Source organism: Zalophus californianus, chromosome 5 (genome assembly GCF_009762305.2).
Source record: "Zalophus californianus isolate mZalCal1 chromosome 5, mZalCal1.pri.v2, whole genome shotgun sequence".
Taxonomy (NCBI): Eukaryota; Metazoa; Chordata; class Mammalia; order Carnivora; family Otariidae; genus Zalophus; species Zalophus californianus.
The window spans coordinates 11,412,964-11,439,031 of record NC_045599.1 but is presented as its reverse complement, the minus strand read 5'-3'; the positions used below and the strand labels follow the sequence as shown (position 1 = coordinate 11,439,031).

Sequence of the window (26,068 nt, the reverse complement as noted above, 5' to 3'; positions counted from 1 at the left end):
CATGATCTCCCATGTTAACTAGATGTAGAAGTTCCTTTGATCCCTTCCTCAAGAACAACCAAATGCCTACAAAGATGTTTCTAGCTCATCAGGATCACCAATATTGGACTTTATGTGAAAAATAAACTTTTATTGTGTTAAGCCACTAAGATTTGGGGGATTGTTAACAGCAATTGCCATTTTTACACCAGCTAAGCTGCCTAGCCCGCTACTCTCAAGTACAGCTCATACAGGCAACTCCTGATCATGGATTCAGAGCTTCTAAGTAGCTTTTAGAATGCTACCCTTAAGACAGGAGCAATCACGGATTACTGGACATCTGAAGACAGCTCTCACATAAAGACAAAATACAGAGTGAAAGTAACTCAGAGAAAATAAACCAAGTAGGGCAGAGAAAATTTTAAAATATTTATCATTAGTACCAGAGAAGTAATAAAGAAATTGCAACTATAAAACAAGAACAGCATACTATAAAATAACAACATTCAGAAATTTTAAAGGGAGCTCATGGAGGTTAAAAATTTAAGGAGAAATTTTCTAACTCAGGGAAAACACTGGAAAATAAAGTTGGTAAACAAGTCAACCACAAAATAGAGCCAAAGGGCAAAATGACAGAAAAGAGAAGAGAAGGGAGAAAGAGAGAAAAAGAAGAGAAGAGAGAAAATGGAGAAATTTTTCAAGCAGAGAGAAAAAGAATTTCCAGAATAAAAGAGCTTGTCAAAGACTCAGCACAACTGATAAAAACAGCCTCAGAGCAAGGGTCTGTGACACTTTAGAAACTGCAGAAAAACAAGAATCTACGTACTTGCTGGACACTACAAATAGATCATACACAAAGAAAAAGTATTCAAAATTGCTTCAAGCTTTTTGATAGCAATACTGGAAACTAAAGGTAATGAAGCAATGCCATCAAAATTCTGAGGGAAAGTTATTTCCAACCTAGAATTCTATAGGACAGACAATGTGAAGTTACAGTAAGCCTCTGCAGACAAGCAAGGTCTCAAATAATCTACCTCCTTATGGCCTTTCTCAAGAAGTTACTGGAGGATGTGTTCCACCTCAGTAAGGTAATAAATCATGCAATCAAGCAACAGGAAGTCCAATATAAAAAACAGGCTAACGATATTCCAAAGATAACAGAGACATTTGCCATCCAACAGGTCTAGATTGGGCCTAGTCAAAAGATACCAGAAGATATTTCTTCAGGAACATGAAACTGATGAAAGCATATGATTGAGACAACTGACAAAGATGTGAATTAGTGATAAGTAAATAAAAAGCTAGATCAAAGAAAAAGGCGATTGTTTATTTCCAAGGAAAATAAACCGTGAGGAGAGAAAAAACGAAGCACAATTTACAACATGGTTCAGGGGAGAAAAGCATTTACACAGGAAATTGATGAAAATACCAGATACTGCTCTAACCAATATTATGAAATAACAATGAGAAGACTGGGAAGGATATAGATGCTGGGCAGGAGAGGGTAGGGAGCTAAATAAACATTTTCAATAGCAGAAGTCAATAGATTATGCCAGCAACTGAAAAAAAAAATCAGGCAGCAAAATAAGCACATTATTTAGAGATATGTAAATACTGAGTAATCAGTTAAAAGTAATTACCTGTGGGAAGGGGGAAATGAAAGAATGTTATTTTTCATAATAAGCCTTACAGAAGAACTATGAGATCCTTTAACCTATGTGTCTGTACAACTTTTTTAAACAAAGTAAAAATAAAGAAGGAAGGGAGGACAGTATGGAACCTGCAACCAGACTATATGGGTCTGTTCCTGGATATGCTCTTTATTAAATTTGTGACTTTGAACAAGTTAACTTACCCTCTCTGTGCCTGAATAACATAACATTTATAGCATGAATAACAACAATATCTACCTCGTACAGTTGTTGGGAGGATTGAGTTCAAGTACAAAAAGCTCTTAAAAACAATACCTGGCACATAATAAGCATGGATTAACAATGACTTACTTAAAACATCTATTCCTGGGACTGTCTATAAAATAAGCTCTAGAATTCTAATGACAGGTGTAAAGACCTCATAAGGAGTTTTCTTTTAAGGAAAGTTATCCTTTTTGCACTGTTACTGTTTATAAACAAATTACAGATTATGTAAACTAAATCTTAACTATGTTTTATCAGTGAAAATATTTCTCACATAAACTTCAAGACTGCATTCATAATCACCTTTCTTAAAACGCCAGCAATACTCATCTAAGAAAATCAATATCAGAAAGAATGCCTTACAATTTTAATCAAACATCCAAAGTCTAAGATTAAACAAATCAAGTCTCTGCTGACATAAGACAATTTCCCTTTATTAATCAATTTAATTTAATAGCTTTCATAAAGAAGCCTGGAGCTTGCTTCCGGCAGAACCAATTTCCTAACACTATAGCTTCATCACAGAAGTCAACAGACACATTTCAGTTGGTCACAACTCCTAGATTACATCAGTCTAAAGACAACTAGAGTTACATAAAGGCAACAACTTTTATTGTTTTAAATACTTCTCTGAAAATAAATACTTCTCTTAATGTATTAATGAAAATTAATTTTAAACACTCAGTAACCCACTAACAAAAGTTTCTCTTTTCCTATGCTCCTTTCCTGTTCTTTTTTTTCTTTTTTTTAAGATTTTATTTCTCTGACAGAGAGAGAAAACGAGAGTAGGAACACAAGCAGGGGGAGTGGCAGAGATAGAAGCAGGCTCCCGCCCAGCACGGACCCTGATGTGGGGCTCAATCCCAGGACCCTGAGATCATGACCAGAGCCGAAGGCAGATGCCACCCAGGCGCGCCTCCTTTCCTGTTCTTATACATATGTCATAAAGGTAACTTTAAAACCAAAACGTCCCTCTAGTCAAATAGTAAATATGTCATAATCCTCCTCCCTCCCTCCCACACACACTCGGAGAATTTTTTCTAAAAATGCACTCACTGTCTCTGCTAGATGCTAGAATATCAAGGATTTCCAAGATGAAAGAGAAACAGATCCTTTTCTCTGAGAGCTTAAAACAAGAAATAAAATGAATATAACCATTTAAAACTTTTATTTAGTGTTCTGTATCTTGCCTTTTTTAATATTCCCAAAGAGAAATAGATGCTTTGTAATAAAGGTTAGAGAGCAATGAGTTCCTGACATAAGAATGATACAAATAACATACTACAAGAGGTAAAGGGGAACAGTGATTTTCAATAGCAAGATCATCATCTTCAAAGAAGAGACAGATGTCTAGAAAGAGACTTACAGAATAAGTAGAATTTACAAATTCAAATAGAGAATATGAAGTTGCATGGCATTCAAAGCTAAAAAAAAAAACTAGACAAAAGCATGGGATCAGGACAGCAAGGTGCATGTATGAGAAACAATTAGTTAACTTTTCATTAAAAGTAAGAGAGGTATGAAGGCTAAGCCTCAGAACACCCCAACATTTAGAAACCATGAAAAAGAAAAGGTCCCAGCAAAGAAAATTCAGTGAGTGTGGGTTTTTTGCCAGATTCCTAAGCAGGAAGTCTGCAGAGACTTCACGCTATGTGAGTAGGCCTCACTTTAGCCCAAGTGCATAGAGAACAAGCAATGAGAATGGGGCTACCTTAAATCCCAAACGTGGCAGAAAGAATATTAGTACTTGGCCCAGATCCTTCATTAAATTTCTTTAGAGAAAAACCCTCTGGTATCTTCCCTCACAATGTATAAAAATGTATTAAAGCCGCTTAGCACAATAAAGTGCTCAAAAAATGGTAGCTGTTATTAAAACTCTAAAACTACCACCCACTATACTATCTCCCAGTTTCAGTGGCAAAGACCCTATTTTTTTTTTTTAATTTAAAGAACACATAGCTGAGAAGGTGACAGACTGAGTTTAAAATATTTAAAGAGAGAGTCTGAACCATGGTGGCAGCTGAAAGGTCTGAGAACTCAAGAACAAGGTAAAATTGGAGGGGGGGGGGCGGGGCGGGTAGCTGGAGTAAGAGACCAAGACAACTCAATGAGTAAAGAACAGTCGTCTTTTCAACAAATGGTGCTGGGAAAATTAGACAGCCACAGGCAGAAGGATGAAGTTAGATCCCTACCTCAGGTCATATATAAAACTAACTCAAAATGGATCATAGACCTAAACATAAGAACTAAAACTACAAAACTCTTGGAAGGAAACACAGGTATTAATCTTCATGACCTTGGATTAGACAAACCTTTCTTTGATATAGCACCAAAAGCACAAGTAAAGAAAATAAACCGGACATCAAAATTAAGAATCTTTGTGCTACAAATGATATCAGCAAGAAAATGGCAACAACCAGAATAGAAAGAAATATAAGCAAATCATATACCTGATAAGGCAGTTGCATCCAGAGTGTAGTTGACGAGCTCAAGTAGTGGGACCTGGGGAGTGACTGTTAATGGGTACTAGGTTTCAACCGGTTTGATGAAAATGTTCTAAATTTAGATTATGGTGATGGTCATATGCACAACTGTGAATACAATACACTGTACTGAACTGTATACTTTCAATGGGTGAATTTTATAGCATGTGAAATGTATCTTTTATTTCTGTAAGATTTTATTTATTTATTTGACAGAGAGAGACTCAGCGAGAGAGGGAACACAAGCAGGGGGAGTGGCAGAGGGAGAAGCGGGCCCCCCACGGAGCAGGGAGCCTGATGCGGGGCTCCATCCCAGAGCCCTGGGATCATGACCTGAGCCGAAGGCAGATGCTTAATGACTGAGCCACTCAGGCGCCCTTCTTGCTATTCCTCAACACCTACTTTGGTCCCATTGGAGGGATCCTGCACCATTTTCTGCCTGAAATATTCTTTCCTCAGCAGTTCTCATACACTCCCTTACCTCATTCGGTTCTTTTCCTAAATATCACATCCTGAAAGAGGCTTTCCTTGATGCTCTTATCTAATAGTCTCTCTCCCTCATCACTGTTTCATTTTTCTGGAGGCTAGTCACAATTTATACATAGTTTGTTTATTGTCCATGTCCTATCACTAGAATGTAAAACTCGTAGTGCAGGGATGTTATCTGTCTTAGTCATCACAACATTACCTGTGCTTTAGAACAGGGCCACACAAACTAAATATTTGTGGAAGAAATACGGGCTGGGCACAAGAGAAAGGAGAGTACAACAGACAGGTCAGGGAGTATCCAAAAAGACCCCCCGCCTCCTCTCAAAGCCCTATATAGAAGTGCCTCCGCTTGAAGTCTCAGAACTTCCCACCCATTAGCCAGAATGCTGACCTTCATTCCTCCTACCCTGCAATAGCCTTCTGAGAGTTGTGTGATCTTTCTGTAAAAAAAAAAAAATTTGTCTATCTATATTTCAGTTCAAAGGATTTGGTAAGGGGAAGGCTGATAAGGCAGAATGGGCAAGGAAAAAACAAGTGTAATTTACCCCAATGTGAGAGTTTTATGTGACAAGAGGCTGGAAGAAGACTGGCTCCTCTAGGTGGACTACAACTCACAATCACCTTGGTTTAGCAGCAATGGTGAAGACATCCACAACTCACAAGTACAAAGACAACTCCAAGTGCTCGAGACAAGAAACAATTCTTTGACTTCCCAAAGAAAATTAGCAAAGATTTCCCTTCGGGATGAGAAAACAGAAGGGCCCTCATACACTCAGGTCACATATATAAGTTCAATTTTGAAAAAGAAAGACATACACAGAGAAAACAATGAATGCAAATTACTAAATGCTATTTACATTAATGTATTTTTAAACATTTTAACAACAGAATAGCCAGACGTTACCATATTTGTTTTGTTTTGTTTTTGTTTTTGAGATAGACAGAGAGCAGGAGCAGGGGAGCAGAGAGAGAGGGAGAAGCAGGCTCCCCGCTGAGCAAGAAGCCCGACATGGGGCTCGATCCCAGGACTCTGGGACCATGACCTGGGCAGAAGGCAGATGCCCAACCGACTGAGCACCCAGGCGCCCCCATATTTGGTTATCTTAAAGCCACAAATGTTCTATAAATCCACCAACATTTTCAATGCATTCATTTTATGCTATTAATGCCTAAAAGGTGTATATTCTTCACTGGGACATTATGGGAGGAAATACAATAAATGTTAATAGTTAACTATGAATGGTGAAATTCAGATGACCTTAGCAATCTTAATACTTAAATATTTTCCACATAATCACAAAAAAGAAAATGTATTTAAAAACTGAGTAATTTAAAGTCGACAACTTTACTAAAGAAACATAATACAGCCACCCTACACAAGGCCTTTTGCTTCTTTGAAAGGCAGAGGAATGACCTCTAATATTGTCTTATTTATAACCTTTCCATGAAAACCGAACATCACTGTAATTCCAAACATTTTATTTCTTTCTTTACAATTTTCAACAGGTTTAATATTAATTTTTTAAAAGCAAGACTTCAAGGATACTTCCTACAAAAATTATGATTATACTAGAATATGAATTTTTCGCTGACCCTTTGATATAAGGAATACCTTGAACTAAGATCTTTTGTGGTACATGTTCAGAACCACATATTATCAATATGTGTTTCCTGGTATTAACCACCTCAGAAGCAATGTAAAATTATGGGAGAAGAAATAATAATATCTATTCAAAAGAAATAATGTGCACTACTCAAGAGGGAACAGTGACACCTCTTTGCCTACCCAACATCCACTCCTCTCTTACGCCTTTCCAACAGAATACTCAATTCATTCACGTGTCCACCCTCAGCTCCAAGGGTGAGTCCTGATTAGTGTAAGCTGTTATTTAATCTTGGGTAGAACTAACCAGACTGAAGGGGAAGATATACTCTAGGATGGCAGGGACAGATCACACACTGCTTATAGACTGAATTGGTTACCACTAATTTCAAGGAGGAAACCAGCCTCTGAATAACAACTTTGGGAAGAGCAAGGCAGAGAAAGAAACTGGATCTGTGATGAAGTCATTAATTTGCTGACTCAAATAATTTTGGAATCTACTATTCTGCACTTCCTATTATGTATCCTAATATGGTTCTTTTCAAGCAAATTTAAGTCAGGCTACATAAAACCTTATTTATGCAGTCAAAAGCATCCTAATTAATATGGAAAGAAATCAATCATTTGGAATTCTCTTCTTAACAAAACAGCTCAAATAGTATATGTTAATATGTGTTAACACCTTAATCCTTAGAACTGTTTATAATTATCTTTTGATCATAAAAAGAAGTTTAACTATCCCATCTGCCACACTGTCTGTCTGTCTCAGGAGTCACTAAGAAAAGATATTAGTATACATGGATGCATCTTTCTTAAAAATTTAAAAAGGAAAAAAAACTTACATATATTTATAAATTTTTGCTTTTTATGTCAACAAATTCAAAAAAGGAAAGAACAATCTTCGGTCCCTTCTAGGGCTTGCATTTAATTGACAATAATAATCAGATTTAGTTTATAAGAAAATTGAGGCAATTCATATATATAACCGTTTGTAACTCATGTATGAACAGCGCATTTTATACATGCACAATCTTTTGTATCTGTGGAAACAAGTACTATAATTCATAAAAAAGAAAAACATGTTCACTTTATTTATAGTGACATGTCATGGTTTATTAATAACAAAGGAATCAAAACCCAAGGGTTTTGTTTGATGACTGTGTAAAAATAAATCTGGCTTATTAACTATACACCTCATTAGTTCTTTATGGTAATACACAAATATTGCCAAGCAAATATTAAAAGACTAAAGTTTACTGTTGCCAAGTTGCTGGGGCTAACCATCAATTAAAGAAACAGTTAAACCAAGAAAAAACACTTGAACTTCTGCAGTCATAGCTCAAGGAAATAGAGGGCAAAAACAAGAGGTGACAACATTCTGAGTCCACCTTTGAATTCTTAATATCTGACTCTAGCAGAATGAACCAAAAACTTCAGTTTAGCAAAATAGATGTGTGACTTCATATATGTCACACCTCACAGCAGCTGGAAGGCACAATCAAATCTAAAAAATCTAGTAATCTATTACAGCAGGAAACAGAAATCTGCACTTATTAAAGGGTAAAGATGAACATATAAATTGTTGTATTAAGAGGAAGGACGGGGTGCCTGGCTGGCTCAGTTGGAAGACCACATGATTCTTGATCTCAGGTTGGGAGCTGGAGCCCCATGTTGGGTGTAGAGATTACTAAAAAATAAATAATAAATAAACTCTTTTTTAAAAAGAAGGATAAATGAGGAATGGAAATCCAATGCAATAAGGGCAACTGGTTGGCAAATGGTTCAACAGTTTTCAAATTGCTTAGTGCTAAACCATTATTGTTGGAATCAAATCTCAGCATCCTATCAGGATGACACCCTTAGGGGCTGCTTAATAAATTACATTCAAAACTGTCAGTCTTGTTGAATACATACTTCTTAGAAACTTCTTCAGCTTAAAACAGAAACAGCTGAAGTAACAGCTATCCACCATTGCTTTTATCTTGAAGGCATGAATTCTTAAAACCTCCAGTTAATGAAGGACAAAATTTTAAAAGGTGGAAGGAGCCTTAGGAAGTCACTTCTAATCCAAACTCCGTATTAGGCTAGGAGAATATAATGAATACATTAAGCAAAGACTTTTGAGAGCTTTCTATCTTCAAAACTCAAATGTTGGTTGCAAGGGGTGACACAAATATATCTAAAACATGATACCTCCTTCTCAAGGAATCTATAGGATGCCCCAAGGAATTATAGACTGTGAAACCGAATACTGTACCATAATAAAGATAAAAATAAAATCCTAAGAACCAAAAGGAGTCATCCAGCAAAATAAAAAGCTTCAGGAAATGCTTAAGTGATGTTTGAGTTAAATGTGGAACAAGAGGTCAAATCTGGACATTTGGCAATGCAAGGGAAGGGCATTCCAGGCAGTGAGAATAGAATAACTCTGAAGCCCTATACAAACAGACCTCATTTCCAAATACTCTTTCCTTACATAGTCTGCTTTGGCCATGCTGTTTCTTGGTGTTCTTCAAACAGGACAGGATCTGCAAACAGCCATTCCATCCTCAGGGCCTTTGCATCTGCTGCTCTCTCTGCCTGGAATGATCTACCCTCAGATTCCTGCAAGGCTAGCTTTCTTAACCTACTTCAAGTCTTTGCTCAAATGTCACCTGATTTTCAGTGAGGACTTACTTGACTATCCTATTTTAAATTGTCATCCTCACACTCCCTTGTCACCACTTTATTTTTTCCACAGCACTTACTACTATCTGACATGGTATATATATATATTCTACTACTTATTAGCTTTGTCCATCCCCCTGCTGAAAGACCAGAAGTTATGTTTGTTCATTTCTAGATTTTAAAACACTGCCTGGACATGGTAGACATGAAATGAATATATGCTGACAAACTGGCTGATGGCATAAAGGAATGGAAAAGATTTCTGCCCTGAAATAAGTTATGTTACAGTACTCTTGACCAACAAAAACAAATATATAGTTGGCAAAACCCAATTTAGGAAAGACTAATGCACAGATACAGTTCCTGGCATTACCACTTCTACATGTCCAGTGAGCACCAGATTCTTCTTTTTACACCTCTTAGCTCCCTGTCCCCAGTAACACTGTCACTAACGCAATGGCCAAAAATGACATGAGAATTGCCAGTGATGCCAGGCATCAGTGCCTTCCCACAGTAACCTTCATTGCTACCTCTAAGCAAAGGTAAAAGGTACTTCTACTTCCATTTTGGACAAGAGAAAGATGTATTCCTGGATTTCCAAAAAGTATTGCAAAATACTTTTTCTATACTGCCAACATATGACCCAGGGAATACGGTTTTAAGAAAAAGATTCCTCCAATAAAGACCAATACTGTATTTTAGGCAAATGGGTAACAATTTACAGCGAAGGGCATTTTTCTTCCCACTCAGAAGGATCAACTATGATTTTATTCTGGGTGAAAAAATGACATCGAGTTCGTAAACAAGAGCATTAGTATTTGAATTATACTATACTAAAACCAAACAGGAACAGAAAAAAATATTCTTTATCACCAGCAGAAGCAAAATTACTTAAGGAAATGAGGAATAAGCTCAAGATTTCTCACTTCAGCTAACACCTCCACAGACTGCATTATCATTTTAAGTGAAGTGGCATTTTCACATTTAATTTTTAACGGCAGGCATCATTTCCATCTGGGGTTCATCCGCACAAAAGTGCTAGCCTTGGCACAATTTCAATATTTAACCGAAAGTTCATTTCTGACTATAAGCAAAATGCCTCGATACGACCCAATAGTTAATACCTCTACATGAATCCTTAACACTGGCAGCTCAATTTTACGTTTTACCTAGTGGTGAATTTTGCCTTCAGACAGACACCTATGTCTGTAACCCTCCCTCAATCATCAAGAAATGACTTATCTTTACCCCCCCTTAAAACCTGCATTTTTTTTTTTTTTTTGCAACACCATTTACACTCCACAGAGAGTTTTACGAATATGACCATTCTTCGTAAGCAGAAGAACAGCTACAAACGAGACCCCATTCCCTTAGGTAGAGAAATGCCAAACCAGCAGCTGCCATCCTAACTTTCAGGTAGGGACAGTCACAGCTGTCACGGGTCAAACGTCGCCAGTTATTATTGCAGGACCTCCTTCACGGCCACTAGGGGAAAAGCCCCATAAAACAATGTTCGGTCCTCACTGATCTTTTTCTCTAATAAGGAGACACCTGAAAGTCACACTGGGTGGCCGATGGCTGTAACGGCAGCACTCAGGGGAGACTGTGCAGAGCGAGCGCTTAGGCGAAAGCAGGAAGCCCAAGTTCCTGCGCGACGAGAGGACTACCGGGAAAAACAGGAGCCCATCTGCCCACAGGAGGAGAGAAAGAAGTCGGCCGGGAGAGGCTGCGAGTCGGGGAGGTGGGGCGGCGAGCCCCGGCCGCTCCGCGCTCACCGAGCCGCGGGCGGCCGGGAGGCCGGAGCGCCGGGTGGGGGGCGGGCGCAGGTGGGCTGCGGCCGCCCGACCGCCGAGGGCCCCCCCGCCCCGGGAAGTCCCCAGGGCCTCGCCCGCGCCGCGGGGAAGCCGCCCAGCCCACAGACGAGCGCAGGAGCCGCCGGGGCAGAGCCACGTCGGAGGACAGAAGCGCGGCGGGAGGTGAGCATCCCGCTTGCCCCCGGCGGGAGGCTGACAGCCCGGGAGCGCGAGGCGGCCGGGGGCGCGCGAAGGGCCGCCGCGCGCCGGAGGGGGTCGCCCTGAGGGCGCTGCCAGCCGCCACCGACTCCCCCTCACGCGGATCGGCGGCGCCGGGATACTCACGTAGGGCTGGTAGAACTTGGAGAGCCGCGGCTTCCCGTGGTTGTTGAAGATGAGGATCGCCTTGATCATGGCTGAGCCGGGCCGACCGGGTGGGCGCTGGGGGCCAGGGCGGGGGCGGGCGCGCTAGCCTCGCCTCGGGATCTCGCCGGCGATCCTTCCCCACCCGCCCCCTCCCGCACGCGCGCGCGCGCGCTCCCGAGCCGCGGGGCGGGGCCGGGGCGGGGCCGGGGCGGGGCCGGCGCGAAGGGAAGCGGAAACATCTCCAGTCCCGAGGCCGCTAGTCAGAGAGGCGCATGCGCACTTGGCGGCGCGCGGTTACGCGGTTTGCAGACTTCTTCCGGAGGATTGTTGCCGTGCAAAAGCGTAGGTGCGGTATTAACAGTCAGGGCTCTGCGACAGGTTCCCCGTAGAGGACCACCCGCCAACTCCCAACTTTCACCTTTGGGTTGGGTTCCCCCCACCACCACTCCGGCGCCTCCTTAGCGACGCCCCCGGCGTAAAGCCCGCCCATTGTTGAACACGCCGAGCCACCACTTCCGCCCTCGCCTTCCACTGAGCAAGATGGCTGAGGAGCCGGAGTCCGCGTTGCAGCTCCCTCCCTCTACTGCTGCTGATGGCGAAGGACCTACAGAGGTCTCCCCAGAAACAGCCACTCCGGAGCCCCCTTCTTCCGCCGCGGTCTCCCCGGGGACAGAGGAACCTGCCGGCGACACGAAGAAAAAAAGTAATTTTGAGAGCAGTTTCTTTCTAGGCAGAGGCGGGAGGTTTAGATTGCGTCCGACTAGGTCCCTGGCGGCCGATAAAGGGGCAAAATTTAGAGGAGGGCTGGTCCCAGTCGTAGCTTTTGCCCAGTGAGGAGAGAGGAAGGGTAGTTTTCGGCTTTCGGGACCTTTGAGTTGAGAGTCTCGCAGGGGAGCCGTCTCTGGACGCACCTTCGCGGTGTGGTGCGGGTCCTTGGCCGCCACAGTACTTGTTACACTGCATTCCACTCTTCCTTTGAGTTGGCCAGACTGCGGGCTCTTTGAAGGTGGGAGCCGAGTGGGATCTCGGCTGGCTCCAGGGACTTAATATGGGACGTAATTATTTGATTAATGACTTAAGGTTTTAGGGATGGTCGGTAGCAAATCTGGATTAGAATCCACGCCTTCCGGCAAGTTCGCTGCTTCTTACGTCAACTGCGTGTGAATTCACTCCTTGTACCAAAAAAAAAACCAAAAAACCCTGAAGTTTTACCAAGTATGAAGAGTGGTAAGAGAAAACCAAAGGCATAGGTATCGCCTTCTCCTCCGCCCTACCCCAAACCACCCCAAAGGTTTGGAACTTTTATAAGCGAGTCATTTCATTGCTTGAATTAGTCCTCGATCCTTCATTGCTTGAGAATTGGTTCGCCATTGTAAAATATGGAAAATCCTAAGGAGGTCACTTGTCCTTGAGCATTCAGTGTAGAGTTGCCTCTGAGAAAATCCTCACATCAGCGATTACGATTCGGATTGGTTGACCCTAGGCCTCGGTTTTTCTCAGTACAGAGTTTTAAAGTATGGCTATGGCATGTTTTGTACTCCGTGATCTCACAGCCTTTCTATAGAACTTCCGCTTCTGCTGCTTTTGGAGAACGGTCTCCTGGCACTCTCTCCCTTCGAAGTCAGACCACCTCTACCTTCGGGGGGAAACTTACTCTGTCATTTCCAACATGATGCCCTAGTAGAGTAACAGAAGCTTGTGATTATTTCTGTAAAGAAGCACTAGAGTCTTTCTGAAGAATTCCATGATTTTTACAGATTCTTGCTCGGTTTTTTCCTCATTTTACTATAAGCAGAAACAGACTTTTCCAGGGTTTTTTGTTGTTGAGAGTTTTTTTTGTTTGCTCGTTTTTTGGGGGAAGGGGGTTGACTTTGACAGCCTTAGTCAAAAGCTTACTACTTGACCCTGAAGATAGCTGAGTAAAACAGGCAAAAAATTAATGGCCCATAACCCGGATATGGCCTCAGGTTATATGGTATGTTTTCTTTGGTCTGCATAGTTTTCTTTTTCCTTAAACCACCATTGAAAAATAGTATTTTCATTTTCTGGCCCTTGGGCATTTGAGTTTGCCTCTGTGATGAAAAACTTAGTTTCTAGCTATTGAATTTCTACCCTCAAGTTACTGTCCTTTTTTGAGGACCTCTTAAGGAAGAAGCTTCAATATTTCATATGCTCCACCTTTAGTTTAAGCTACAGAAGAATAAGGATTCCTGAAGCTGACCAAGGTTGTTGGTCCTTAGGAACTAATTAGGATTACTTGGGAGAACTTTCGACCTTACCAATGCACTACTTAGAGAAGATTCTAATGTAATTGATGTGGATACCTGTATTCTTGTAAATGTTAATTCTAATGTATAGTTATAGTTGAGAACTCTAAGCAAATCACCTTTAGAATTAAAAAAAAAAGTTACAGCTGTAACTACAGTAAGTAACTTTCCTTCTTTAGCTTCTTGCCTTCCCGCTTTTCTTCCTTCAGTGTATATATAACTCAGTATTTTCTGCCTCGCTTGCTGAAATACCCAGGTCCCAAGGGATTAAGGGAGGTATGGAAGCTGAGTCAACCAAAATCTGTTATCTCCCAGTTCATTAAATCACTGAAGCTATAATTATTAAATGGAGAAAGGAAGGTAAACTTTCAGGAAGATAAATTGTATGTGTCCTGTGTTCTAAGTACCTTCATTCCAGGGGCAAACTTAAATAAATTGACTGCAGTGACCTGGTGGGAATCTCAATTTTTAATACCAAAGAATGAAACAAGGAAGATGTAGTAGCATGGAGCTAACTTTAGGGGGCAGCAGTACACTATTTTGCTTTCAGTATCACTTTTGGAATTGTAGATACCTGATTTTTTTTTTCAAGATTTTATTTGTCAGAGAGAGCACAAGCAGGGGGAGCGGCAGGCAGAGGGAGAAGCAGGCTCCCCGCTGAGCAGGGATCCCGATGCAGAACTCGAATCCAGGACCCTGGAATCATGACCTGAGCCACCCAGGCATCCCTGTCTGGATTATTGAAACTTGATTTCACTGTCTGAAATCTTTTGGCTCCTAGTTGTATTTTCTTTTTAATACTTTTTATTACTTAATATTAAGTATATTGTAGAAAACTTGGTGGTTACAAAAAGCACAAATAAAATCAAGTGATCGTCTGTAATGTCACTACTGAGAAGTAGCAGTTTGGTTCATATTCCACATTTCTGTGAACGTGTGTTTGTGGTGGTTTTAATGAAATTGATATCCTATTGTACATTGCTGTTTTGTATTTAGTACATTTTGATAACTTGGTCATACTGTTAAGTATGCTTTTATAATGTTTCTCTCATGGCAGCTTAATAATCTTAGGGTTCAGTAAGTATGAGTTATTAGCTGATACTGTTCTAAGTACTTTACATGTATTAACTAATTTAATCCTCACAACAGCCTTGTGAGGTAGATGATATCCTCACTTTACAAATGGAGAAACTGGCACAGGGTGATTAAAAGCTTGTCCCCATATATATCCCTAGCAAGTGATAGAAGCAGGATTTTGAACCCAGGGAATTTAGAATTTTGTGCTTTACTGTATTATATAAATTCTATCATAGAGTGTAATGTCCTTTATTTAACCAATTTTCTAAATATCCTTGCTGGGTATTTAGGTTTACCAAGGTTTTGTTTTTTTGTTTTTTGCTTTTTTCCTTGTAAAAATAAAATCTTCAACAGAGGTGAAATCCTTCTAAGTGACTCTTCACATCTCATATTTTCTTAGACTAGATTCCTAGAAGTGTTACTGAGCCAAAGTATATCTTGAAGTATTTGGATATCTATTACCGTAATGTTCTCCAGAAAGGGTATACATACAATTGTGCTTTCCTAACAGCAATATTTTTTTTTGAGATTTTATTTATTTATTTGAGAGAGAGAGGGATAAGAGAGAGCACAAGCAGTAGGGGAGTGGGAGAGGGAGAAGCAGGGTCCCCGCTGAGCAGGGAGCCCGCCCGACATGGGGCTCGATCCCAGGACCCTGGGATCATGACCTGAGCCACAGGCAGGCGCTTAACTGACTGAGCCACCCAGGCGCCTCTCCCAACAGTAATATTGTCTGTACCCTTGTAATTTTACTAGTTTGCCCATTGAAAAAGAACATAACATTATCTTCGGTATTTTTTTCTTTTCTATTATCTTTTCTTCTATCTTTATTTCTTTGGAATTACCTGTTATGTCCAAATGCATTTTAAAGGTCAGTTTCATGGGGAGACCTTTGTGGAACTGTAGAATCAAGGGGAAAAGTCCACAAAAGCATGAGAAAGAATATTACCAAACATTTCTACATCTTGGACATGCCTCCAGTATCATAAATACATAAACTGTATATCGATTAAAGGTTTAAGTTTTTGAAGTCTTTTATATCACATTTTCTTTGGGTGGTTCGTTGTAATTGCCAGTGTTTTTTTCTTTGACAGTTGATGTCCTGTTGAAGGCTGTGGGAGACACCCCTATAATGAAAACAAAGAAGTGGGCTGTAGAGCGAACCCGAACCATTCAAGGACTCATTGACTTCATCAAAAAATTCCTTAAGCTTGTGGCCTCTGAACAGTTGGTATGAAAGCAATGGTGATCATTTCCCTGCGTAAATTCACAGTAGTTCCTAGGCAACTATGAATAATTGTTGTACACAGAAATGAATATGGAGCCACATATGTTCCTTTAGAAATGTCTTTATTTCTTTTGTTGATGGGATTCCTGTACTTTATTGAATTCTCTGTGGAACTCTGAAATGAAATGATTTTTAGATTTGCTTTTATGGTGCAAACCACTTTTTTACCTACTGTATTGGTTTGTTTGTTTTTTCTCAGTCACTGCCCATGCAGAAAGATCTCTCATAAAACATTAGTACAGAGAAGTTCTGGGATTTTTAAAATTTGTTTTGCTATCAGTGTTCCTTCCCAGTATTCTTGAGGTAAGCAATATATCTTTTGCAATGTCATGGAAGAACTAAGAGAGATACCTATTTCATAGTACAGTACATGGTAAGCACTTTGTGGTGGTGTTTGTAAGGATTAATATTTTATTTTTTTTTTTTTTTGAAGATTTTATTTATTTGATAGAGCAAGAGAGCACACGCAGGGGAAGAGCAAGAGAGCACAAGCAGGGGGAACAGGAGAGGGAGAGGGAGAAGCAGGTTCCCCGCCAAGCAGGGAGTCTGATGCGGGGCTCAATCCCAGGACTCTGGGATCATGACCTGAGCCGAAGGCAGACGCTTAACCATCTGAGCCATGCAGGTGCCCCAGGATTAGTATTTTAAATGCCACTGGTTTTTAACTTGGTATTTTACTACAGAATTTTAAATGGCTACATGTATTTGGTATTTCTTTTTTTGTCACGTGTTATAAGTAATATATCAGACACCTTTATCTGCAGATCATAATCTTGGTTGGTACTAACACGGGTAGTATATGAGTAGTTAGGTAAATGAAGAATCACTAAGTATTTTTAAAATACAAATTAGGATTTGTATGTATTAGTGTTGGGGAGGGATATAGTTGCTTATGAACTTAGAAGTAAGAATGCATAAAATGAGTGAATTAATTTATTAAAGTGGTATGTGTTGGAATTTCTTTCTTTCTGTCATTGAGGAGGAAAATCATGTTTTGTAAGAGTGCCATATAGAATTTAATTAAAGAAATGCCAGAGATGGATGCATATGGTAACTAAAACCTCAGGAGCAGAGGACTTGACTAGCATCCAAGTCTAAATGGAAAAGTTAGGGGACTGAAGACATAGACTTGAGAGAAATGAGTAGAGGCTATCTGTGCTAAGGTTGCAGCCTGAAGAGTTGGTGAAATAGAAAACCAGAAGAGTACCAAAAAATTAAGGCATTACTATAAGAAATGTATGAAAAGAAGATGAAATGCTGCTATGTCCTATGTTAAGAGTCTTGACTCTTTGTGTTGCCTATATTCCGTAGTCTGAAAGGACTTGATGGATAGCAATTTGTATTAGGTTGAACCATGTAAAATTGCCATCAGTCAATCATTATAACATAGAAAAATGGCAATTTCATGTGGTTCAACTTTATTTTTATTTTTTAATGGGATTTTTTTTTTAAGATTTTATTTATTTATTTGACATAGAGAGTGAGAGAGCACAAGCAGCAGAGGGAGAAGCAGGCTCCCCACTGAGCAAAGAGCCTGATAGGGGTTCACTCGATCCCAGGACTCCGGGACCATGACCTGAGCTGAAGGCAGATGCTTAACCGACATGAGGTGTCACTCATGTGGTTCAACTTTAAACCTTTGTAGTGAATCTGATTAGTTCTTTCCATTTAAGCAGTAAGAAACAAAGAATCATCTGTCACTTCCCTAGACTGAACTAGAACTCACATCTGACTTTCATCTAGCTGTACCCCACAGTATTTTAAGCAAAATGGATGTTAAGGAAAACATATGCTAGGGATTCTGTGAAGATAGCAGTGGTGTCAGAGGCATGATTGGATCTTCAGATTCCCACAAAAATGTTTTCTTTTTTTTTTTAAAGATTTTATTTATTTTTCAACAGAGAGACAGCAAGAGAGGGAACACTAGCAGGGGGAGTGGGAGAGGGAGAAGCAGGCTTCCCGCTGAGCAGGGAGCCCAATGCGGGACTCGATCCCAGGACCCTGGGATCATGACCTGAGCTGAAGGAAGACGCTTAACGACTGAGCTACCCAGGCGCCCCCACAAAAATGTTTTTGACTAGACAGCAAAACCAAGAAACAGTTGATCCGTATTTATAACAAACCAGATAGGGGAGTATCCTCATGAACCCTAAAATGCATGGTATCACCAAATGTACTGAAAGAAGCAACAGGATTGGCACCTGGCAGTACTGAGAGAAGGAAAGCCGGTGTTCACGGGGAAGGAGAGCAGGCCAATTTAAGTATGGTAGCTGAAATTGAGAGGGTTTGCTCCTCTCTGGTAGCAGGTGATTACAATGCATCTGTCCCAAGGAGGACTGAAGAGGCTGGAGCAGTCTAGCCCCAGAGGGCTCTCCAAACAGACTCAGTAGGGCTCCCTTGCAGGACAAGACCCCACACTGAGGAGGAACTTCTGGAAGTGAAACAGAATTGAACAAGGTTAGGAACATAAGAGAAGGAAAGAGAAAGACCAGATAAAGAGGAGGGGAACAGGGTGGAGAGCTAAAGTTAAGAAAACTAATTACATATTAAAATAAGCAACAGAGGGGCTCCAGCGTAGCACAGTTGGTTAAGCATCTGACTCTTGGTTTCTGCTTGGGTTCTGATCTCAGGGTCGTGAGATCGAGCCCCATGTCAGTCTCTGCCCTTGCACAGAGTCTGCTTGAGATTCTTTCTCTTCCTCAGATCCTCCCACTCATGCTCTCAGTCTCTCAAATAAATAAGTAAATCTTTAAAAAAAAAAAATAAGCAATGGAGAAGTAGAGTGTCAAATCCCATACAATGTTATAAGAAAGAAAAATAACTTCTAAAGACGATGAAGCCATGCCAGAAAGATGTGCCTGTGATACAGGTCGGTAACTAACTTAATATTTCAAAACGAGCTAAAAAACATTAAGAAAATGATACAAGATGTGAAAGAACAATAGAAATTAGAAAAATAGCATTAGAAAAACTCAGTTGAAGTGATAGAACTCAGGGAAAGAATTATAAATAAAAGTTATTTCAGAAATGGAGATTCGAGGGGTGCCTGGGTGGCTCAGTCGGTTAAGCGGCTGCCTTCGGCTCAGGTCATGATCCTGGGGTCCTGGGATCCAGCTCTGCATCTGGCTCCCTGCTCTGCGGAGAGCCTGCTTCTCCCTCTTCCTCTGCCTGCCACTCTGCCCTCTTGTGCTCTCTATCTGTCAAATAAATAAATAAAATCTTAAAAAAAAAAAAGAAAGAAATGGAGATTCAAGTAGGAGAAACATAAGAGCAAATAACTGAGAATGCCTTAGGAAAAATAGAAGGCAAAAAACCCAATTTTTTTTTTTAGGAGAGAGGCAGAGGGAGAGGGGGGGAGAATCTTAAGCAGTCTCCACGCCCAGTGTGGAGCCCGACACAGGGCTCGATCTCACAACGCTGTGATGAAATCAAGAGTCAGACACTTAATTGACTGAGCCACCCAGGAGCCCAGTAAAGGCCAATTTTTTTTCATCAGAAAGGTAAAAATTTCAGAAAAGGAGGCAAATAATTGAGTATGAACAAAGGAAAGTGAACATACGGTTAACAGGAGTTCCTGAAAAAGCAAAGGAACAAAACAAATAACTAAAGTATAAATCAAAGGAAATTTCTTAATAAAATTTGAAACAACATATTGAAAAGTTACCTGAGAATATCAACAAAGAATAACAAGCACCAAGAAATATTCTGGTAAGATTAACTAGGCTTGAAATAAAAAGAAAAAACTCCTTTGGACACATAGGGAAAAAAAGACATGGCTTTGAAAGAAAATTAGATTATCATCAAATTTTGATAGCAAAGTTATAAGGAAAGAAACTGTGAGATAAGAATTTTATATTCAACAAAGCTGACTTTTAAAGTATTTATTTGAGAGCGAGAGAGAGGGCGTGTGCATGCGAGCCTGGGAAATGCACAGGGGGAGGGAGAAGGAGAGATCTCAAGCAGACTCCAACCTGGAGCACAGAGCCCAACTCAGAGCTGATAGCAAGATCCTGAGATCATGACCTGAGCCAAAACCAAGAGTTGGATGCTTAACTGACAGAGCCACGCAGGCACCCCCAAAACTGATTTCAATAGACATAAACTATTAGCAATGTGCAAGAACTTGGAATTGTTCCCATGAACCTTTCCTGAGGAAGCTACTACAGAAAGAGCTTCATAACAATGAAAGTAAAGACCAGCGGTTTAAAAACAAAATCATTTTTTAAAATAATTTTATCTTCCCGAGTTGTAGCATTTAGCAAAAGATTGCATTGTGAACATTTTACTTCCATGGAATTTTAAATTAGGTGTATTGCTTTTTTTATTAGTTGCTTTCAATTGCTAATTCCTGTTACACGAACCACGTTGAGTTCCTGTAGTTCTCTACTACGTCTACTCTACTGTCCCCTCAACACTCACACTCCTTACTTTTTCCCCATTTGCCTCCAAAGCCCTTATTATTCTCTTCACCTAGTTAAATTCTGTTTATTTCTCAGGTATCTCCTCCAGGAAACTTCTCTGACCTTTCTGCTAGGCCGAACTAATGCCACATCTCTGTGTACTGTACACCTTGTTACGTGCACTTGTCCCATCCGCATTCTTATCTGTGTGTGTCTGCCTCTCCATTAGATCAACAACTCATTGAGGGAAGAGATCATAATAATCTTCATAGTTCCACACTTTGTGCAGTTTCTAGCACATAGGAGACACTCATTGACTATTTGCTGAAGTAAACTGTCCTTGAGAGTCTTTATCCTAATTTAAAATGTACGAAGAGTAAAATCTCTGTCCGCTCCAAGTGCCAGGAACTAAACACAAATTATGTGTTATAGAAAATTCACATTAAAATGTACACTGGTTTCTGTTCTGAGTTTTTATGTTAGAACATTACTCAGTCCTAACGATGAATTGATAATTAAGCATGGACTATTTTGAAATAAGTTAATCATAACTCGTGTCTATTGAATACATATACCAGGCACTGACACATGATGTGTCTTATCTCATTTTATCTTTCCCAGCAGCCCCATGAAGCACAGGTACTGTTATTTTCCACACTTAAAATAAGGAAACAGGGTGAGAAAGGTTATTTGTATGTGGAGCCAAGATTCAAACCTAGATCTGTCTCAGTAGAGCTTCTGTTTTTAATTACCACACTATATTGCCTCGGGGAGAAATGGAAGCAATATTTATTCTTGTGATACCTGGTGACCCGTGTAGTATCTCTCAACTAACTATTGCAATACAGTTTTTTTTCTTTTAAGACTATGTTAAGCCCAGGAAATTTTAGTCTTAGAAATTGATTACAAAGGAAAATTGAATGTTACCTGCAAATAATGTTTTCTTGTTTTCTAAAAAGAAAATTATCAAAAGCCACTTTGACACTGTGACCTTTTGTTTCAGGATCTTCAGAAATGATTTTTGGTTTTGTTTTTGGTTTTTTTAAAGATTTTATTTATTTATTTGAGAGAGAAAGTGCACAAGCAGTTGGAGGGGCAGAGGGAAAGGGAGAAGCTAACCTCGCTGAGCAGGGAGCCCCATGTGGGACTTGATCCCAGGACCCTAAGATCATGACCTGAGCTAAACAAAGGCAGATGCTTAACCGACTGAGCCACCCAGGCACCCCCAGAAATGGGGGGGTGTTGTTGTTTTTTTAAGATTTATTTGACAGGGAGACACTGTGAGAGAGGGAACACAAGCAGGGGGAGTGGGAGAGGGAGAAGCAGGCTTCCTGCTGAGCAGGGAGCCCAATGCGGGGCTCGATCCCAGGACTCTGGGATCATGACCCGAGCGGAAGGCAGACGCTTAACGACTGAGCCATCCAGGTGCCACCAGAAATGTTTTAAGTACTAGAAATATTTTAGTAAAAATAGACTAAACTGAAGCATTGGACAGTGAATCCTTTAAAGAATAAGGCTTTGTTACCTTTTTACTTCATTTATGTTATTTTGTTTTTTTTTTTAACCTCACATGGCTGAAAGTGACTTAGTAGTGGTACTCTGCCTGAAGTTCAGTACCTTTGAGAGTTTTCAAAGGTGATAAAGGTAGGGGCGCCCGGGTAGCTCAGTCGTTAAGCGTCTGCCTTCGGCTCGGGTCATGGTCCCAGGGTCCTGGGATCGAGCCCCGCATTGGGCTCCCTGCTCCACGGAAAGCCTGCTTCTCCCTCTCCCACTCCCCCCGCTTGTGTTCCCTCTCTCACTGTGTCTCTCTGTCAAATAAATAAAAGTCTCTAAAAAAAAACCAAAGGTGATAAAGGTAAAATACACACACACACACACACACACACACACACACACACACACACACACACACACACACACACACACACACACACACACACACACACACACACACACACACACACACCCAACCATGCGTGTCATTTACCCCCCCTCCAAGAAAATGCACAAGTAGCTCAAATATTAAATTTCTTGATTTTGGACTCTGTGTAGAATTTCATTAGGAGAAATTCTGTCTTTAATTATGAGTAAGTAGAAAAATTAATATTTCCAATAATTACTTTCTTGAATAAACCTCCAAATGCTATTTGTAAAGACAATATTTAAAAGTTTCTTAGTTATAAAAAGTTGGGAACCACTGTTCTAGGACCAGAAATTCTGTTACTTTTACCAGGGGACAGATATGATTGATCTTTGAGAGATCTCATTAGTTGAGTAAGTTATTAGAATTAGGAGTCTGGGGAAGCTTTTTTTCGATTCTGAAGACAAATTGAAATAGCTGACAACCCAGAAGAGTGCAGTTTAATCAGGGTACCATTAAAAATGAATCATCTTTTTTTTTTCTTGCAGTTTATTTATGTGAATCAGTCCTTTGCCCCCTCCCCAGACCAGGAAGTTGGAACCCTCTATGAGGTAATACATCAGTACTTCGTTTTCTAATGGAGTATGCACATCTGTGCATATTATGTCATAAACTCAACATTTTAAGAGATGATATGCCATTCTTAGCTGTCATGAAAGAAGAGATTACTTTGTTATATCTAACACTTAGAACATAGTTGGATCTCAAATTACAGTGATGGAAGAATTAAGAAATGAATAATACCAACAGAAGATGACTTTGAAGTACAGTAATCTAGTTCTGCCTCCCAAGATGTTGAAAAGGAAGGGCTACATAATAAGAATGACTTTATTCGACATTCTTACAGTTTAATGGCCATAATCATTCGAGTGTGCACACTAGCACCACTACTAGAAAACAGTACATACCTTATCATCAGAGATGTAGGAAAGGGACAAGATAATATGCAAGCCCACCCATTCCTAAAATGCTAGTTTTTTGTTGTTTTAAAGATTTTATTTATTTATTTGACAGAGACAAAGCGAGAGAAGGAACACAAGCAGGGGGAGTGGGAGAGGGAGAAGCAGGCTTCCCGCAGAGCAGGGAGCCCGATGCGGGGCTCGATCCCAGGACCCTGGGATCATGAACTGAGCCCAAGGCAGACGCTTAATGACTGAGCCACCCAGGTGCCCCCAAAATGCTATGTTTTATTAAAATTTATGATTATTGATATGAGTCCAAGAGTAACCTGGATCTGTTGAAAGAGTCTTGTAGATACTTACACGGATGAGGATATTTATGATATACATAACATTTTTTTCCTTAGTTTCATCTAGGGATAATAGAAATTATATGGAGTTTAATTTATTGCCTTTTTTTTTTTCCTTTTTGTAGTGCTTTGGCAGTGATGGTAAACTGGTCCTACATTACTGCAAATCTCAGGCATGGGGATGAAGTACAGAGAAAAAGCTCTTGCTAACCAGATGAATCTTCACAAAGCAAACAGCTCTGGAAAAAGTTGATACTTGTGACAAGAGACTTGTGTATGTGATTTACACAGCATGTATCTACTATGAATCATGTTTATGCATAAAGAAATCCATAGAGTAGATGGACTCACAAAAATGTGATTTGTATTAATACACAAATCATCATAAAAGATTGGCTTTACAGTATACCCATTACTACAACTATTGTTCCAGATCAGCCACCAAGGAGTTGAAAAAGGAGCCTAAGACTGTAGAAAACTTCTTTGTTACCAGTTCTCAGTGACTGAAATTGTTTACTTGTAGAGAGAACACTCTGCTGCTTTTTTTCCCCACTGTGAAAGTCAGTTTTCTAAAGGATTCTTTTTGTGCGTATTCAGGGAAGTTCAGTCTGTGTGAGGTATGAGGTGTACAGTTAGATCTACAGTGTTAGGGAACTTTGTCCCATTGATCTGCTGGCTTTATGTCCTGCACAGTCCAGTAGAGGGCAGCCTGGCTGGCAGAAGGAGTTAAGCAGTTTGGTTTTACACCTTTGCCAGATGATAATGGAGGAAAATAGAGATTCCTGCTCATTTCTAGCAAACATCTAGCCAAGAGAGCATGCATGTTGAGACACTGGAAAGCTGCTTTAGAGAATATGTGTGGTTTAGAATTATTTTATTGAGAAACAGAAGGAATTTTACAACTTCTGGACAATTGAGTCAAACTTTTCAGTCCCACCATTTAAATGATTGTGAGCCCTAATGGTTGTAACTGTGGTGTTATTTTGTGTCTTATTTTTACAGGGTCAGAAGCACTCGGTAAACCTGGTGACATCTTTTGAGTTTTTTATAATCTGTTTTCCAACTTGAAAATACTCGACTAATTGGATAGCCTTAGAGTCTATATGTATTTCATGCTGTGACTGAAAGTCCCATTTTCCCTGATGCTATTTGGTAATTCCTTGAAGTGAGATTCGGTATTATATCATTCTGTATCATAGTGGTAATGTAGCATTTCAAAAAGCATTCCAATAAATTGAATGGAATGTCCAAACAGGAGCTAAGATGTATACAAGAATTCTGAGTGTTTATTTCCAGGGTAACAGGGATGTGTGATTCTGTCAGAAGACTTCGAACTACACTCTTGGGCCTTTAATCCCACAATGTGCTTCATGGTTACTGATCTGCCCTGTATTAGCCTTAGGGTATGCTGAGGAGCAGTTCAGTTTACAGTGATGAAATCACTGTTCAGTTCTCATTCTTCTGCCCAAGAATGAATTTTTTTTATGAATTTTATTTTTTTTTAATTTAAATTCAATTAGTTAACATACAGTGTATCCAGAATGACTTCTTAAGTTCCCTTATGCCGATGACCCTGTGTAATAAATCAGTATAGCTAGTAGTTAGCACTGGAATAGTCAGGTCGAATTCTGCAGATTAATCTTGTAAAACTGGGTAAGAAATTTGTATATAGGTGGAGAGCTGGGAAGTATATTTTGAGTCAAATAAGTTGGATATAGAAAAGATCTGTTCAGGCGCCTGGGTGGCTCACATGGTTAAGCGTCTGCCTTCGGCTTAGGTCATGGTCCCAGAGTCCTGGGATCGCGTCCCGCATTGGGCTCCCTGCTCCTTGGGAGCCTGCTTCTCCCTCTGCCTCCCTCTCTCTCTCTGTCTCTCATGAATAAATAAAGAAAATCTTAAAAAAGATCTGTTCTCCAGCTTTGTCCACTTACAGTTTATTGAAGGGTGTGAATATATTTATTTATTTATTTATATGTATATATATTTAACATGTAGCAAAAATGTGTTTAAATTATATTAAATTTGCCACTAAAGTTTCAGGGGATAGGATACTACCTCAGCAGTCAGAACTGCTTGAGTTTGAATTTATTAGAGCAAAAGAGAGCATGAGCAGAGGCAGAGGGAGAAGCAGGCTCCCCACTGATCAAGGAGCCCGATGCGGGGCTCGATCCCACGACCCTGGGATCATGACCTGAGCTGAAGGGAGATGTTTTAAGCGACTGAGCCAGGTGCCCCTACACCTTACCTGTTTTCATCTCTAATAACCTTGAAGAATATATAGGACTTCACTACATTTTTTTCAAATCTTATTTACACGATGATCTCTTAAATCCTTACCCAAAGGATTTAATCATTCCGTGCTGACTTTGCAACATTTACTTTTAAGCCTGGATCTCACAAGTTATTGAGTGACTAGAAACTAAAATACGGTTCACAAATATTTTTGCAGTTATCTGGTTTAAACTGTCTTAACTGTAATTGAACCCGGGGGTTGGGGGGCACTGAATCCTTCCAGTTCTATTTTAAGTTTCCCGTGTTTTTTTTAAAGATTTTATTTGAGAGAGAGAGAC

The 26,068-nt window shown here is 40.1% G+C and overlaps 2 protein-coding genes across 5 annotated transcripts in view; one reads left to right on the top strand and one right to left on the bottom strand.

Moving 5' to 3' along the window:
* Positions 1-11,485, bottom strand: part of AP3S1 (adaptor related protein complex 3 subunit sigma 1) — a 67,040-nt gene extending 55,555 nt beyond the window's left edge. Inside the window, exon 1 of one of the 2 annotated variants that reach the window (XM_027604867.2) lies at positions 11,276-11,485. In XM_027604867.2, coding sequence (XP_027460668.1) covers positions 11,276-11,344 — 69 coding nt within the window. In that variant the 5' untranslated portion in view covers positions 11,345-11,485. The remainder of the gene's footprint in view (positions 1-11,275) is intronic. The other variant, XM_027604866.2, reaches the window with a different exon arrangement.
* On the top strand, positions 10,695-24,766 carry ATG12 (autophagy related 12). 3 transcript variants are annotated; one of them, XM_027604869.2, is made up of 4 exons: positions 11,608-11,999; positions 15,735-15,871; positions 22,738-22,800; positions 23,624-24,766. In XM_027604869.2, exons 1-4 carry the CDS (start codon positions 11,837-11,839, stop codon positions 23,681-23,683), a joined length of 423 nt encoding a protein of 140 aa, XP_027460670.1. In that variant the 5' UTR covers positions 11,608-11,836; the 3' UTR covers positions 23,684-24,766. The 3 variants fall into 3 exon arrangements, with proteins under 3 accessions (XP_027460671.1, XP_027460672.1, XP_027460670.1); XM_027604871.2 differs by lacking the exon at positions 22,738-22,800 and having other exon boundaries at positions 11,603-11,999; XM_027604870.1 differs by lacking the exons at positions 11,608-11,999; positions 22,738-22,800; positions 23,624-24,766 and adding an exon at positions 10,695-11,113.
* Positions 24,767-26,068: the final 1,302 nt, after the last annotated feature.

What these genes read in the sequence shown, in the direction of transcription:
- ATG12 (XM_027604869.2), top strand. Translation starts at nt 11,837, where the DNA reads ATGGCTGAGGAGCCGGAGTCCGCGTTGCAGCTCCCTCCCTCTACTGCT. An exon ending in CGGCGACACGAAGAAAAAAA is followed by an intron (nt 12,000 to 15,734) that starts GTAATTTTGAGA and finishes TTTCTTTGACAG; the next exon opens with TTGATGTCCTGTTGAAGGCT. An exon ending in AAGTTGGAACCCTCTATGAG is followed by an intron (nt 22,801 to 23,623) that starts GTAATACATCAG and finishes TCCTTTTTGTAG; the next exon opens with TGCTTTGGCAGTGATGGTAA.